The sequence below is a fragment of the Topomyia yanbarensis genome, chromosome 3 (assembly GCF_030247195.1).
Source record: "Topomyia yanbarensis strain Yona2022 chromosome 3, ASM3024719v1, whole genome shotgun sequence".
Taxonomy (NCBI): Eukaryota; Metazoa; Arthropoda; class Insecta; order Diptera; family Culicidae; genus Topomyia; species Topomyia yanbarensis.
Genome location: NC_080672.1, coordinates 54,631,434 through 54,645,554, shown reverse-complemented (window position 1 = coordinate 54,645,554; position 14,121 = coordinate 54,631,434). Strand labels below are relative to the sequence as shown.

The 14,121-nt window shown below is 36.7% G+C and overlaps 1 protein-coding gene across 2 annotated transcripts in view; it reads left to right on the top strand.

Moving 5' to 3' along the window:
- Positions 1-13,765, top strand: part of LOC131689976 (G protein-coupled receptor kinase 1) — a 421,810-nt gene extending 408,045 nt beyond the window's left edge. For both annotated transcript variants that reach the window (XM_058975399.1, XM_058975398.1), the window contains exon 13: positions 965-13,765. In XM_058975399.1, the coding sequence (XP_058831382.1) occupies positions 965-1,186 (222 nt within the window). In that variant the 3' untranslated portion in view covers positions 1,187-13,765. The remainder of the gene's footprint in view (positions 1-964) is intronic.
- Positions 13,766-14,121: the final 356 nt, after the last annotated feature.

The following is a 14,121-nucleotide window of genomic DNA, read 5'->3' as shown; positions in this document are numbered from 1 at the left end:
CAGGAAGTGTTGATGCTCCACCTACTTAACGGAAGGACGACATTTCATCAGACTCTTCCATAGGTGTCGCGGAGTTGGTAGTTTGGAAGGGTATCAGGTCTAGGATTCGCTCCAAGCAAGCGATGCGACCTGTAAAGCCTATTTTATTATGTAGTTGTTTAGTTAGTCTTCGAGTACACGATCGCTCGAAAAAGAGAAGATCTTGTTTAGTTTTTGGTTCTTTTTAAACTCTGGGCAGCCGGCTACCGAGAGTATATTATGTTCCCTAAACAAAAGCAATTTGAACTCCACACAGCCGACCGTGGGAGTATTGCCTAGAAAAGCTAATCTTATTTGGGTAATGGGGCACTATTTATTGCAACAGTATTTGGACAGAATTCGCTACTTCTTCTCTACCATAGAATTATTGGCTTGAAAACTACCGAGAGATAATACATTATACAGGCAAAAAAACGCGAGATGTTATAAATCAAGGAAAGTATTTCTTATTTTCCATATCGGATTGTTTGTGGAATTCAAGTATACGAGCGATAATAACGAACACTGAAGGGAAATATAAAGGATTGTTAACCTGATGCACGGGCTTGTTAGCAATAACGGAGCTTGAAATTAGGTTCATAAAACAGACGCGGCGAATTTTCAATACGTACGTTTGCACCCGTGATCATAGATACTAGTCAGATTATTCGTATTGGGGCTAATTTCCGATCAACTATTCAGTTTTACAGCAATGTTTTCTCGACTAGATCTGTTCGCACCCTCTCATCCTGCTACTATCGGCAGAAGGCTGATAGCACCCAGTCGTTGCCGGTCTAAGGACCAAATGTCATCAATAGACATAGACTCGCGTGGTGGCATGAGATAGGCAACTTGGGAGAATTTTATTATCCCACCGTTTGACGACCCTATCATTTTTCAAGCACTTACCCAGAAAAACTCACCATTTCCCTTGCTTCCATTCCAGGACGAGATCGGCCTCAAAGAGTGGGCCCTCTCGCTACGGGGTGCGCACAAGGAAAGCCAAGAGCTGCTCGGTTCGATGGCGAAAAAGGCCGGTAAAATCTACGGCACCGAGCGGGAAGCTTCGAAGGCAAACGTCCTCATCTCGTCCAGCAACTCGGCCAACGCGCACGCGGCCGCCGTAGCAGCGCACGCCCAGAAGAATGCCAACGGATCGTCCAACTAGCGGTTACTGTTGCGATCTCGGTCCTGCTTCATAGAACCGAATCGTCTCAAGGAACCGCTGATGAAGATGAAGTGCAAGGACACCTAAGCGGTCGCTCTCCACAGCGGTGGCAGGCAGTAGAGGAAATCGTTGGGCACGTGACGCACGACGCTCGGTTACGCGTCACGTGACACAATGGTTTGTGATTTTTTATTTCGTGCTTTTTGGTTGTTGTTTCAAGTATATCCGCTCGCATGGAGTTGGATTTTTATTTATTCATTTACAGTTGTGGAAAGAAAAAGAGGCGAATACAAGCTGTCGGGTAAAAGATGACAATGATAAAACTATGCTAAACAAAGCACAACCGAAAGTGATGAGACATGAAAAGATAGCAAAATAAGTAACAAAGAAAACCGCGTTTTGACAGTGATATGAACAAAACAAAACAGATTACTTTACTCTAAGGTAATTAATACAAATACGAGTTTGCACTTGATGAGGAAACTTTTACTAAATTGATTGAAGTCTATCGAATTGCTTTGACGAAACGATGCAATCGAAGTGTTTTTTTCCGAAGCAAGCATTTCTAGTTCGATCAAATCAAAGTCAGTATTGCAGCGAGCGGGACGCGGTTAGCGTCGGAACACAAATTATAGGAAACAAAAGGTAATTCCTAGGATTAGTGGATAAATGTGTCAATTTAGTATTGTACTTCTTTACAAGCAAAGAAGCAAGAATCAAGAAATTAATAAATCAATAACTTAGTGGTATTTATACAAAAGCAGCAACAACCCGATATACAACAGAAAAAAAATGAACAAGAAATAACCTTAATTACTAGAGTAATACCATAATGATAGGCATAGAGCGAAAGTCAGCAAACCCGTTTATACATATAACTGATGAAAGCAGCAAACATGGGCGTAACTATCCTAAAGTATTGTTAAAAAAAGCATCAGAAATCACACGAAACATGTGACAAAATCGCTGTTTGTAGATTGGTATAGTCGTCACGTTCATTTGTCACGTTTCGAATTGTTTCAGTTTCAATTTTTCTGTTGTTACTGTGACCAGCAAAAGTTAAACTACATGTTGAAGCGGTAGAACAAAGCGGCCGACCAGGCAAACTTCCACATCTTCCTCTCCGAGTTTATTGTGGCACGTTTCTCATATGTGTATGTTGATGCTGATGATGATGGTAGCACACGTTTGTATAGCATTTAGAGATATAAGCGAAATTCAGCTACTAAAGCCTTTTACATGTCAGTCTATCTATCTGTATGTCTGTTTGTATGTGTGTACGTGTGTGGAATGTATATTTTTAATGTCACCTGTTGAAACAGAGGAAAAACGCGTACTCGTTGCTGAGATATATGTCATTGTTTAAGCCAAAAAGTTTTAGTAATCTACGCTAGGAAAAAAAATAACGAGTGTCATCTAGTTTCTCTTCACCCAAAATTAAGTGTTCCGTTTCCGTTTTGTTTTTAAGTAGTAGACAAATAAATTGCACATTGTGTTAGAAAAAAAATGAATTTCTATTCGAAGCAACAGAATCGTTTCATCGATCGAAAGTAAAAGTAAAGAAAAACAAACAATGACAATAGTGAACAAACATTCACACAAACTGACACAAGTAAACCGATTCTGAGTTAGGTCATCATCCTTAATCAATATTTCCAGACTGAACTACGTTTATACGCAAATCAAAACTCTTCCCTATTTTGGCAAACCAAATCAAATATAAATTACCTTAACCAATTGTTGTACAAAGAAAGCAAGCAAACGATATCGATTCAAGACAGTTAAGCGCACGAACAATCGTTCTTTTGAAGCTGAGTTTTTCTACTATGACAATTTAGATGCAAGAAGTTAGGTTTCGATCAATAGGAAAAATCAATTGAACTTCCCCTTACCAACAAAAAGAAGAAGAAAAATACGGTGAAATCGAATTTAATTAATTAATGGTAGCCTTATTTAATGAAAATGAATGAATTAAACGATTAAAACCACAAACTTATTAATTATAATTGCATCATACATAGAAAACGTTACATTTAAAGTGCAGAACAAAAAAAGAAGAGACAACAAACAATTTAACAAAAAAATATCGTATAAATTCAGCAGCTCACTGTTATGCAACACCAAAACTTTAGAATAGATTTAATTTTCGGTTCTATTTCACATCTCGTTCATCGTATTTCATACGCATCTGTTGCTTAGATCCAACCTATACTCACTGAACTATTGAACCACACATATAGATTCCGTTCATTTTGTTTGGATAGCTTAATGCATTCTTGATGCGAAACAACAGAAAAGTGAGCAAAGTGCACTATAACCTGTCAAACTGATTCAGTTCTTATATCGGCATTACGTAACATGTTCGATGAGGAGTAACTAATATACTGCTCCTCGAATGAGAACCCTTTAAAAAGGAATTAAAACGTGTAGACACTGCTGTCAGATTAATTTTTCGAAATTATGGTTCATTTGGCTGGGTGAATGAGTCAGTTATAACTGAACTCATTTTAAATGATTATTTTAAACGTACCTGTCAATGTTTTGGAAAATTGGTAGAATGAAAATAAAAATTTAAAAAAATTGGAAAATTAGAAGAAAACTAAAATAAACGAACTTGAATATCGCTGGTATTATATTCCCATGACTGGCAATATACTCCAAACATTAACAACCTTAACACTTGATAATCATTTTTACTTAGCATTGTGTTTATCGATAGAAAATAACAAACTTTAAGCGACAAGATCATGGGGTATCAAAAACAATTTCTTTTAATTCATTATCGTAGATGGAACTCATTGTCCATGCTAGAAGCTACGAAGAGATTATTTTCATACAGTGCAAAAGCTTATGATGAAGGAGGTTACAAATTTCAGGGTGGGTACAGTCATGAACATAACAAGACTGACGTAGAATACGTAGTTGTTGAAATATAATATTTTTAGCAAAAACTCTCTGGAACTATTTTGGTGGTCCTGCAAAGAGCCACAGGTAGTCCGAAGAAGCTTCTTCCCTGCAAAGGTGTCCACGAGGTTCGTTGATCACCGGGCCGGCGTAGCACTTTTCGCCCGAGCGGGTAGTACGATAAGAATAGGGTGGGCCCCATGTATTACTAAAAATTTGTGCCATTTTTGCAATATACACGCTTGCGTTTAAAACAAATGAAATCAATCGCACTGCGTTTGTTCAAATTAAATCGACCCGCATGAGAGTGTTGGCTAATGGGCAAGGCATCTCCAACATGACAGCTGTGGAGGCTTCATCACTAGATGGACAGCATTAAAGTTAACGTGAGGTATTTCTGACGTAGATGTAAGTATGATTGTCTGGCTTAAACCTTGAATTGTGAACACCGCTGTAAAACACTACACTATATTCCAAATCTCTCAAATTTTACGATTACGACATAGCAGTTCGCGTGTAAACGACATTGGTTAGAGCACGACGTTCTATACTCTCTGTTGTATGGGGTGTTAGACACAGCATGCTACACGATGTCACCGTTCGGATGGAAAGCCATGTCAATCATCAACTTAGGCATAGATTGCAGTGAGCCTGAAGAGGCTCTATAACAACCAGATCCAACTAGGAAACAGCTTTCAATGAAGTTTTTCCACAACAGTTATTGACGTCTCGTATATATCGTTATTTATGAACTGGGAACATGTTCGCGAATTTCAGCAGAATAGAAAAAAGCAAGATTTGCTCGAACGATGCAAAGAAGCGGAGTTACCAAAACGTAGATGCACATTTTCAGTCCCTCAATAAAATGCTACAATTACACCTCGCTCTGTCTGTACGTAGGACATGACGAGAGCTCACGTGAACACTCCTCATTAGAGTGACAGGAAAAAAATGACCCCCATCGGCCCACCCTTGAGTCGATTCATAATAACACAGGGGGTGCTTGCTCCAAATTTGACGCAAATCGAACAAGTCTAGCTACCGGACCAACGCGCCTGAAGTTTGTATGGGATTTTTCGACAATTTATATGGAAAAAAGCCACTAGAACGCATTTTTGACGCTAGGTGGCACTGTGCATGGTTGTTTATCAGTATTCGATTTTCACGAACTATACACTTTTGCGAAATAATGGTTAGATTTGGTTCAATAGTACGTTCAGAAGAATTGCAGTACATAATACGAGTTATCTTTTGGTTAGAAAATTTTAGTTCTACCTGTGACCGCATAGAGGGCACCAACATTCACTTTTCAACGGAGAGAGATAGAAATTAGGTGTCTTCTACAAAGTTCTAGAACAGGAATTTATTGATAATTCTTCCGAACACTTTGATATTCTATCTCTCTTCTATAAAAAGTTAGTGTTGGCGCCCTCTATACGGTCACATGTGGAACTAACATTTTCCAACCAAAATATAACTCGTATTATATACCACAATTCTTCTGAACATACTATTGAGCTAAATCAAACCATTATTTCACAAAAATATATAGTTCGTGGAAATGGAGTAATGATTCACTACCATACACTGCTAGGCCCCATGCAAAACTGACTCAGACATGACTTCGCTAAAAGTTTAATAACTTCTTTTAACAAAGTCGGATTTACTAGCAGTTTTCAGCAAAGTTGTAGGCAATTAAATTATCTATCTTATTTTCACTTACAGTGATAATACGATGCATACAGTGCCACCTAGCGGCGAAAATGCGAGCTAGTGGGTTTTCTGCATATAAATTGTCGAAAAATCCCATAGAAACTTGAGGTACGTTGGTCCGGTAGCTAGACTTGTCCGATTTGCATGAAATTTGGTTCAATCACTCCTGGTGGAATTAGAAATCGACTCAGGGGTGGACCGATTGAGTTTTCAAAAATTCATCCTTTTTCTGGGCAGTCTACTCCTCATAGTAGGAACACTTTTCAGCATCCCCACAGCAAGAATTATCCCTATGATTCCCTCCGCACTTGCCGCTCCGATGCTTATTGCAACAATAGGTGACTGTGTGGCCCAATTATCACATTTAGTGCATTTCGTGATCCGCGGTTTATAAAAGTCAAGCAGGCAACCGAACCTTGTAAAAGAGTACGTTATTTGGCAAGATACCCGATACGAGTATGCAAGGACATTTATCCCGCACTGAAAGACTGATTCTGAATGCTTCCCCAATCCAATGGATCTGTACTGCAACAGCCAACCCAGCAGATTCTCGCAAGTCAATCTAGAACCAGTGACTGCACTATTGACCTCAACTTTGTGGGCGGGTACGTAGATACAGTACTCATTTCTATCTTGTCTCGAGCAATGCATTAGGCTGGAAATCACAAGCTTGATCTTAACTATGTGATTTCGAGAGTTATAACACAGATAACAGACATTTAGGCTAGAACAAAATTTCTTCAAAACCTGTGTAAACTTTCAAATTGATATACGTTGGAAATCCGTGTTTCACTATTGCCATCTGCGCAACTGTTTGCTACACGTGTTTGACAGCTACACTCTAACTGCATTGTATCGATCACTGCGCCATCTACAAACGTTTGCCAAACGTGTTTAAGACGTCTGATTTATTCGGAATTTCAGTAGCGGGTATTTACACACGATTCAAATCGAGCCTAAATGTCTGTTATCTGTGGTTATAAGAAATGATGGAATTACGGGAGTTATAGGAAATTAAAAACAAACCAGCGGATAGTAAGGCAAAAATGTGAGCACTAATCTTTACTCGATGTACGGCCTGTGACCAGGACTATTAAAACAGCTTAGCAGCTGGCACAAATAATATGCAAAGAACCTTGGATAGCAAAAATAACCGTCTTGTTCAACCTGCACAAAAATATGCAAAAGCTTGTTGATAACAATATAAACGAAAATGAGATCAACGTGTTATAAATTATTTGATACTGAAACCACAGATAACAGACGTTTAGGCTCGATTTGAATCGTGTGTAAATACCCGCTACTGATATTCCGAATAAATCAGACGTCTGAAAGACGTTTGGCAAACGTTTGTAGATGACGCAGTGATCGATACAATGCAGTTAGAGTGCAGCTGTCAAACACGTGTAGCAAACAGTTGCGCAGATGGCAATAGTGAAACACGGATTTCCAACGTATATCAATTTGAAAGTTTACACAGGTTTTTGAAGAAATTTTGTTCTAGCCTAAACGTCTGTTATCTGTGCTGAAACTGAGATCAAAACAAGACATCAAAATAGGATTTCGATTCGCTGCACCTAGAGTTCAATTCACATTTTATCACAATGCTTTCATTTGTTAACTTTGCCCTGCTGATAGTGTGCTAATAGATCCAAACAGGCCTGAACGGACGCTATCTAAAACCTACGAATCGTTGGAACATTTTGGCTTCAGCGTTTGTTTGCAATAAATATCGTGTAAAGAACGCTTCACTTGAAACCCTTGATAATTAGTACGCGTTTTTTATCTTTTTTTTATTCAATTGCGATGCTTTGACAACTCAGTTGATATATGAGCTTAATTTTGTTTTAATTACTTCTTTACAATTCCATCATGCAAATATATTCGTTAGAACAACGGCATCAAGTTTTGAAATTTTCAATTAAAAATTGCTCTGTCATGCAAACTTATCGCAATCATCTTTTCACGTGATGCTATTTTTTTTATTAAACAAACAAAACTACCTTTTCGGTGCGAGCCGAAGCAGCCAGAACAGATTCTAGAGACCCCATTGCAACCTAAAAATTACAACGACACGAACTGTTGACGTAGAACTACACTACTATATATCATCTGTTAGTATATTTGGAGGTATAATAACAAACGAAATATATTTCTTCCCTGTAGTTTAAGGGGTGATCCACACGTTTACCAATATCCCAATTGGTGTAAACCATGCTCCTGGTAGGCAACCACTTTGTCCTAGTCAACATCTGCCTTTGTTAAAATCAAAACAACCCAATACTATTGAACATGGCACAGTGGCACGACTTAGAACAAAAGGTGGACTAAAGTCCAAATTTTGCCGTTTTGGACTAAATAGGACGATTTTATGTAATTTTGGTACGCTGAATTCGTTTTTGATATTAAAACTTTTCAAAAATAAGCGTTTACTATTCCTTAGGGTGTCTCAAAAATATTTTTTTTCGAGGTCGTTCTTAAAATTTGTGTATATTAATTTTTGTGTACTAAATCGTTTTTGATATTAACACATGTAAAAAAATTTTCATTGTACGTTAGGGTGGCTCAAAAAAATTATTTTGATGCGAAGATCCAAAAATTTTTTAAAAAAAGTTTGTGCGGTAAATTTCTATTTTAATTATAAAAATAGAAATTAGCTTTACTACTTACTAGAGTGGCTCAAAAGTAAGTATTTTGTCTTTTATAATGATTTTTTTCAATAGTAATTTTGGAATTTATTTTCCATACTGAAATGAATTAATTGACAATTCATTATGGGGCTTCAGAAACGACTATTTTGTTTTTACAAATCAAATAAGATGTGTTCGACTAATTTTGGAATATTTATTTCGTTAGTGGGTTACTTGATATGAAATCTATTTTTTCTATCATTTTCAAAACAAACATTTTGAGCTTCTTAGTGGAATGTTTAATTACTTTCACTAATCAACAAGATTATTAACATTTTTTTTCCCAGGTGTGATTTAAGTTACTTAGATTACTTATTTCATATTACAAATGAAAATAAATCCAAAACTTTTTTTTTCGTGTATATGGTTCATTTAAAAATGGTCTTATTTTATTTGAATAATATCGCATACCCTTAAGCTATATCAGTGCTATGCAAAATCGGATCAAAATAGTCTCACCAAATGACTAAAACTCAACTGTGTTCACTCTATTTGACAGTTATTACGCAAGTTAGCAAGAAATAGTTCCAGAAACATTTTATACCCTATTTCAGATGGTTGAAAACATTTACTGATTCAGCCTTAATACTTCTACCATCTAAAAAAACATACTTCCCAACCGGCTCCTTAGTCTTGATCACTAGTAGAACCCTTGTAGGTCATGCTCTCAATGCTATTTGAAAGTTGTGCATGTATTCGTGTCATTATTCTAGCTAAAAGGGATTATTCAAATTCAATATCAGTAATAACCATGCGTCTCCATTCACAGTTTTTTTTTTTAATTTTGACTGCTTATCGCAAGTTTTTGCAAAACTAGCATATACTCATTTGAAAGAGAAAATTTAAAGCTTTCGAATGAGTATAGTGTGATCGCGGGCATTCACGGGCGTCGTTGTTGTTATCACATTTGAAGTTTGAATTCAATAAAGAATCATGACAAACTGTTATCTAAACACTAACTACCAGGGTTGTTAATCGATAATTAATCGTCATCGTCGATAACGTTAACCACCCGTCAACGTCATCGGAAACTCCGTTAACGATAATGTATCGTCGGATTCATCGTCATCGTCGATAATTCATCGGTGGTAATCGCGATACATTTTGCTTTACTTTCCCGTTTATTGGAGTTGAAGTTGATACGGTTAGCTTTCAATTGTTTGAAAATAAATAACTATTAAAGGACATGTTGTTGGCAGTTGAAAATCAATAGTAATGAACGTTTTCTATGTACAGGGGGGTTCGACGATGTGTCAAAATGGAATCTTTTTTTCAATTTTTCGGGAGTGTTTTATATTGAAAGGAAAGTTATTAGCAGTTAACAATCAATAGTTTTGGACATTTTCAATACACAAGGGGTTCGACGATGTGTCAAAATGGATTTTTTTCAACTTTTAGGGAAAGTTTATTATACTGAAGATGTTATTAATAGTTTTGGACATGTACCGTCGGTGCGTAAAAATAGAAATTTTTTCAACTTTTCGCGAACTTTTTATATTGAAGGGCAGGTTGTTGGCAGTTGAAAATCGATAGCTTTGGACATTTTCAATTCACAGGAGAATCCACCAGTGCACAGTGTTTCCAAAATGGCAAAAAGGTGAAAGAAGTTCTTTGAACCACGAAAAACATTTTTAGCTATAGTGTCTTCAGCAAAGTTTATTTATATTTTTTGCATTTAAAAAGTATTAGTTAGGTGATTAATCCCTCTAAAGCTGAGAAGCAAATTTTTTTTTTGGTCATTTAAATGAAAATAAAAAAAAAATCTTTGGCAAAGTTGTTGAGAATATCTTTAGTATTAATTTCGCTGAAGAGACTATGTGTCTATCTGTCGATTTAATTATACGTTTGTGAAGATTTCTTTGATATACCCCACAAAATTGCTTATTTCAAAATACTTTTCCTGGTAATTTTGTAGAATTTCAAAATGTTCCAAGATTTCGTTCAACATAAGAAAATACAGAATTTTTGTAATGTTAGTTTATTTGTATCTCTTACAACTTAGAAGTTATCGAATGATTTAGTGTCCAAAAAGCAATGTTTTGGTATGGAAGTCACAAATTTCCGCAGGTATAGCTTCACCAAGACGAATCTGTAAAACAAACACTATATATACTGCAAAATAAACAAAAATAATACTACTGTACTGTAAGACCTCCTAAGGGAAATTTTTACTAAATAATAAGAACGGGTTATGAGGCTTTGTCGAGGGACTAAAGAAGATTATTTTAATCACTGCGGTTTATTAAAAAGAAAGGAAAAAAATATATTAGTCTTGGTGTTTGCGTTTCGACATCGTCTCTTCAGAACCAGAAAAAATATGTGCCGATTTAGTCAATGTCAATTCACCAAGGGGCTGATAAAAACGGGTCTTCACTGTATTCAAAAACGACTAAAACTCTATTCTCCTTTTTAAAATTCAAAATCTTCTAGTTTAAATTAAAATTATAATAAAATCCACAACACTTAAATGTGTAGTATAATTTGTGAATGGTCTAATAATAGTGGTTTAGTAGTTTTTTCAATATATGTCTTTGCGTGATAAAAATTACTAATTACACAATAGCTCAAAATTTGTTTTCTTCAAGGTCAAAACAATTTTGATCACCTTTTTGCCGCACTGTGCACCTGGGACTCTTCTGTGCACCAACTTATTCGAAAAATTAAAAAAAAATCCATTTTGACACATCTTCGGACCCTTCTGCGTATTTAAAATCTCCAAAATTATTGATTTTCAACTGCCATCAACTTTCCCTTCAGTATAATACACTTTCCCGAAAAGTTGAAAAAAAATTCACTTTGACGCATCGTCGGACTCCGCTGTGCATAGAAAATGTCCAAAACTATTGATTTTCAACTGCCAACAACATGTCCTTCAATAGGTATTTATTTCTAAACAACTGAAAGTTAACCGCATCAACTTCAACTCCAATAAACGGGAAAATAACGCAAAATGTATCGCGATAACCGATGAACCGACGATGACGATGAATACGACGATACAATTATCGACGATGACGATGAAGGCGACGATACATTATCGTTAACGGAGTTTTCGATGACGATACATTATCGTTAACGAGTAACGCCGATAAATTATCGCGAAAAATGTATCGTATTAACAACCCTGAACTAAACCAACAAGTGACTTATTTTTGGCGATTTTATGATGTAATTTTATCACACGGATAATTTTGGTGAAGTAATGCAATGCATAAAATCAACCATTTCTTTGAAAAACGAAAATAACCGGATGTAGTTCCTATGGTCAAATTATGCAAAAAACACTTGAATTATGCCCTTAAAAAAACTGCCAAAAATTCATTTTACGTTCAAATCACTTAAAATCTCGCGAAAATTTCTCTGGTGGCTCAGCTGATAGGAGAAAAATACTAGCGAGAATATCGCATAACATTCATATATGGACTTAAGTCCGGGCTCGTCCCACTGTGCATGGGCCTAGAAGCGGCTAGGCCTGCATATGTTGGCTACAGTCAAAGTCTGTATATCTCCGTAGCGGATGACATGAGCAACATTCCCCTGGTGTAAACACAGTGTTTCGTCTGACAGGCAGTTAGCACCATGAGCGATGTGCATGGCTTTCCAATACAATTCGAAGTGATAGTATTGAGAGATTTACTGAAACGTACACGCCGCACCAACTGCTTCCTAAATGCCGCAGTATTGTTGCCAATAAGCTTTTGGTATAACTAGCACTTGTATTTGCTATTTGCGCTTGAAATTAAGTATGTAGCGGTAGTAATAAGCCTACTATTTGGGTTTTAAAACAGAATTTGATTGGTTAGTTTAACTCATTGAACCCATTTTATCAATTCTGTAACCTAAAAAATACTTTTGAATTATACTGAACGTGGTGAATTTGGCACCACTTGCACCTAGTATAATAAACCTGCACAAAACGTTGCATAACGTTGTTTTTTGGAACAAAAGGTATCATTCAGCCCTTCGTTATGCAAAATCGCAATATTATGACAGATGGGCAAAGCGCGGTGTTTCATGGAGCGCGGCCGTTCCCTTCAATCGGGAAAGGCCGCGTGAAATTTTGGGGAAATGCGCTAATATTTCTTGTCACTCTAGTGCGCCATGTTTTCGACCGAGATGGGCTGGAAATGTTCACTTTTGTGTAGTCGTTTTCGAACGTTTTTTTACTAAATACAGTTTTGTCGTTCTTAAAGGTTTACACCTCCGTAGAATTTTGCAAAAACTAAATTTTTTATTTGCTTAAAATGTTCTTTAGTGTCTTGAAAATAATTGGTCAAAAAATGAAAGGCGAAATAAAATACAAATGTTTAAATTTTCAATTTTAGTTTATGAATACCCTGAGCGCACTGGTTCTCGAAACCACTTTTTCGAAATGGCGGGAAAGGAACATGAATAAATTATTTTTGATCATTTGGAAATTTTCGCAGTATATTCGAAAATACTTTCTCCAGCGAAGTAATTTAGTGTCGGCTTTTGTGACATTGTCAGCGATTTTAAATTAAAAAGTGTGCCTTTTCGAAAAACCTACGTCGCTTTCTATCATTCAGAGGAGTTGAAAAAAAACTTAAGTCCCCCGAAGGGGTATTGTCATTTAAATTCGGCTTAAACCGACTTATGTTTATAAACGTTCGCCGTGACTTTTTGGAGCCATAGTTCAGTTTAGAACCCTCCAAAGATCGGTCGTCAATCCTTGCAAAATACGGCTGCTATATATCAAAGGATAGGAAGTTTCGTAATTGGATTCCCAAAGATCACACGAATAATACTCATGCTGAGTATGTGTCATGTGAAAATTGAGTTTAAAATATCCGGTCAGTATCCTGACTACAATACTGCGATTGTGCTTGGAAAAATTCAACAAATTCTTTTACATTTTAGAACTCATATCCGGTAGAAAAATGTTGTGTTAGAACATAAGTTTGCAAGCTACACCAATGGTTAGCAAGTTCAGATGAAGCCCAAGAGCGAATCTTTTGCTTTATCCAACTTATCGAGAATAGTAGAACTGGTTCTGGCACAACGAAGTCCGTCGCAGCGTCCGCTCTAGCCAATTCGTCCGCCCATTAATTTCCAGTAATACCGGAATGACTCATAAAAGGTAGAGAGCATTTGAAATGCTAAGATCTTCGATTTGAGTTCGACGTGCGATTACTAATTTCTAGAGATGGGCAAAACAGTTCACTTCGAAGAACGATTTCCGACTGAACAGTTCTGTAAAAGGAACGAGTTCACATGAACCGTTCTTCCGTTCAGCTGATGTTTTGCTTGTATCTAGCGAATGGTTCTCAAAATATTCGATTCTGGGAGAGGCACAAAACCTCTCTCAGCTCTCAGAGAACGTTTGCCGCCTAAACTGTTTTCTCTCTGTATGCAAACGTTCACGAAGGGCGGCGAGTTTTTTATGATATGATGACAGAAATAGCGATCGATATGAATATTTTAATTTTGCTTGACTTTAAGTGATTGTCAGTTCGTTGGCTTTGAAGAGAAATGAGAACTACCGTTCTTTTAAAAAGAACTTCCGTTCGTTCATTCCCTTCGAAGAACCAGTTCGTTTGAATTGTTCGCGAACGAATGGCCCATCACTAGATCGCATTTGATAAAAAAGTCGATTCCGAACATTGCCCA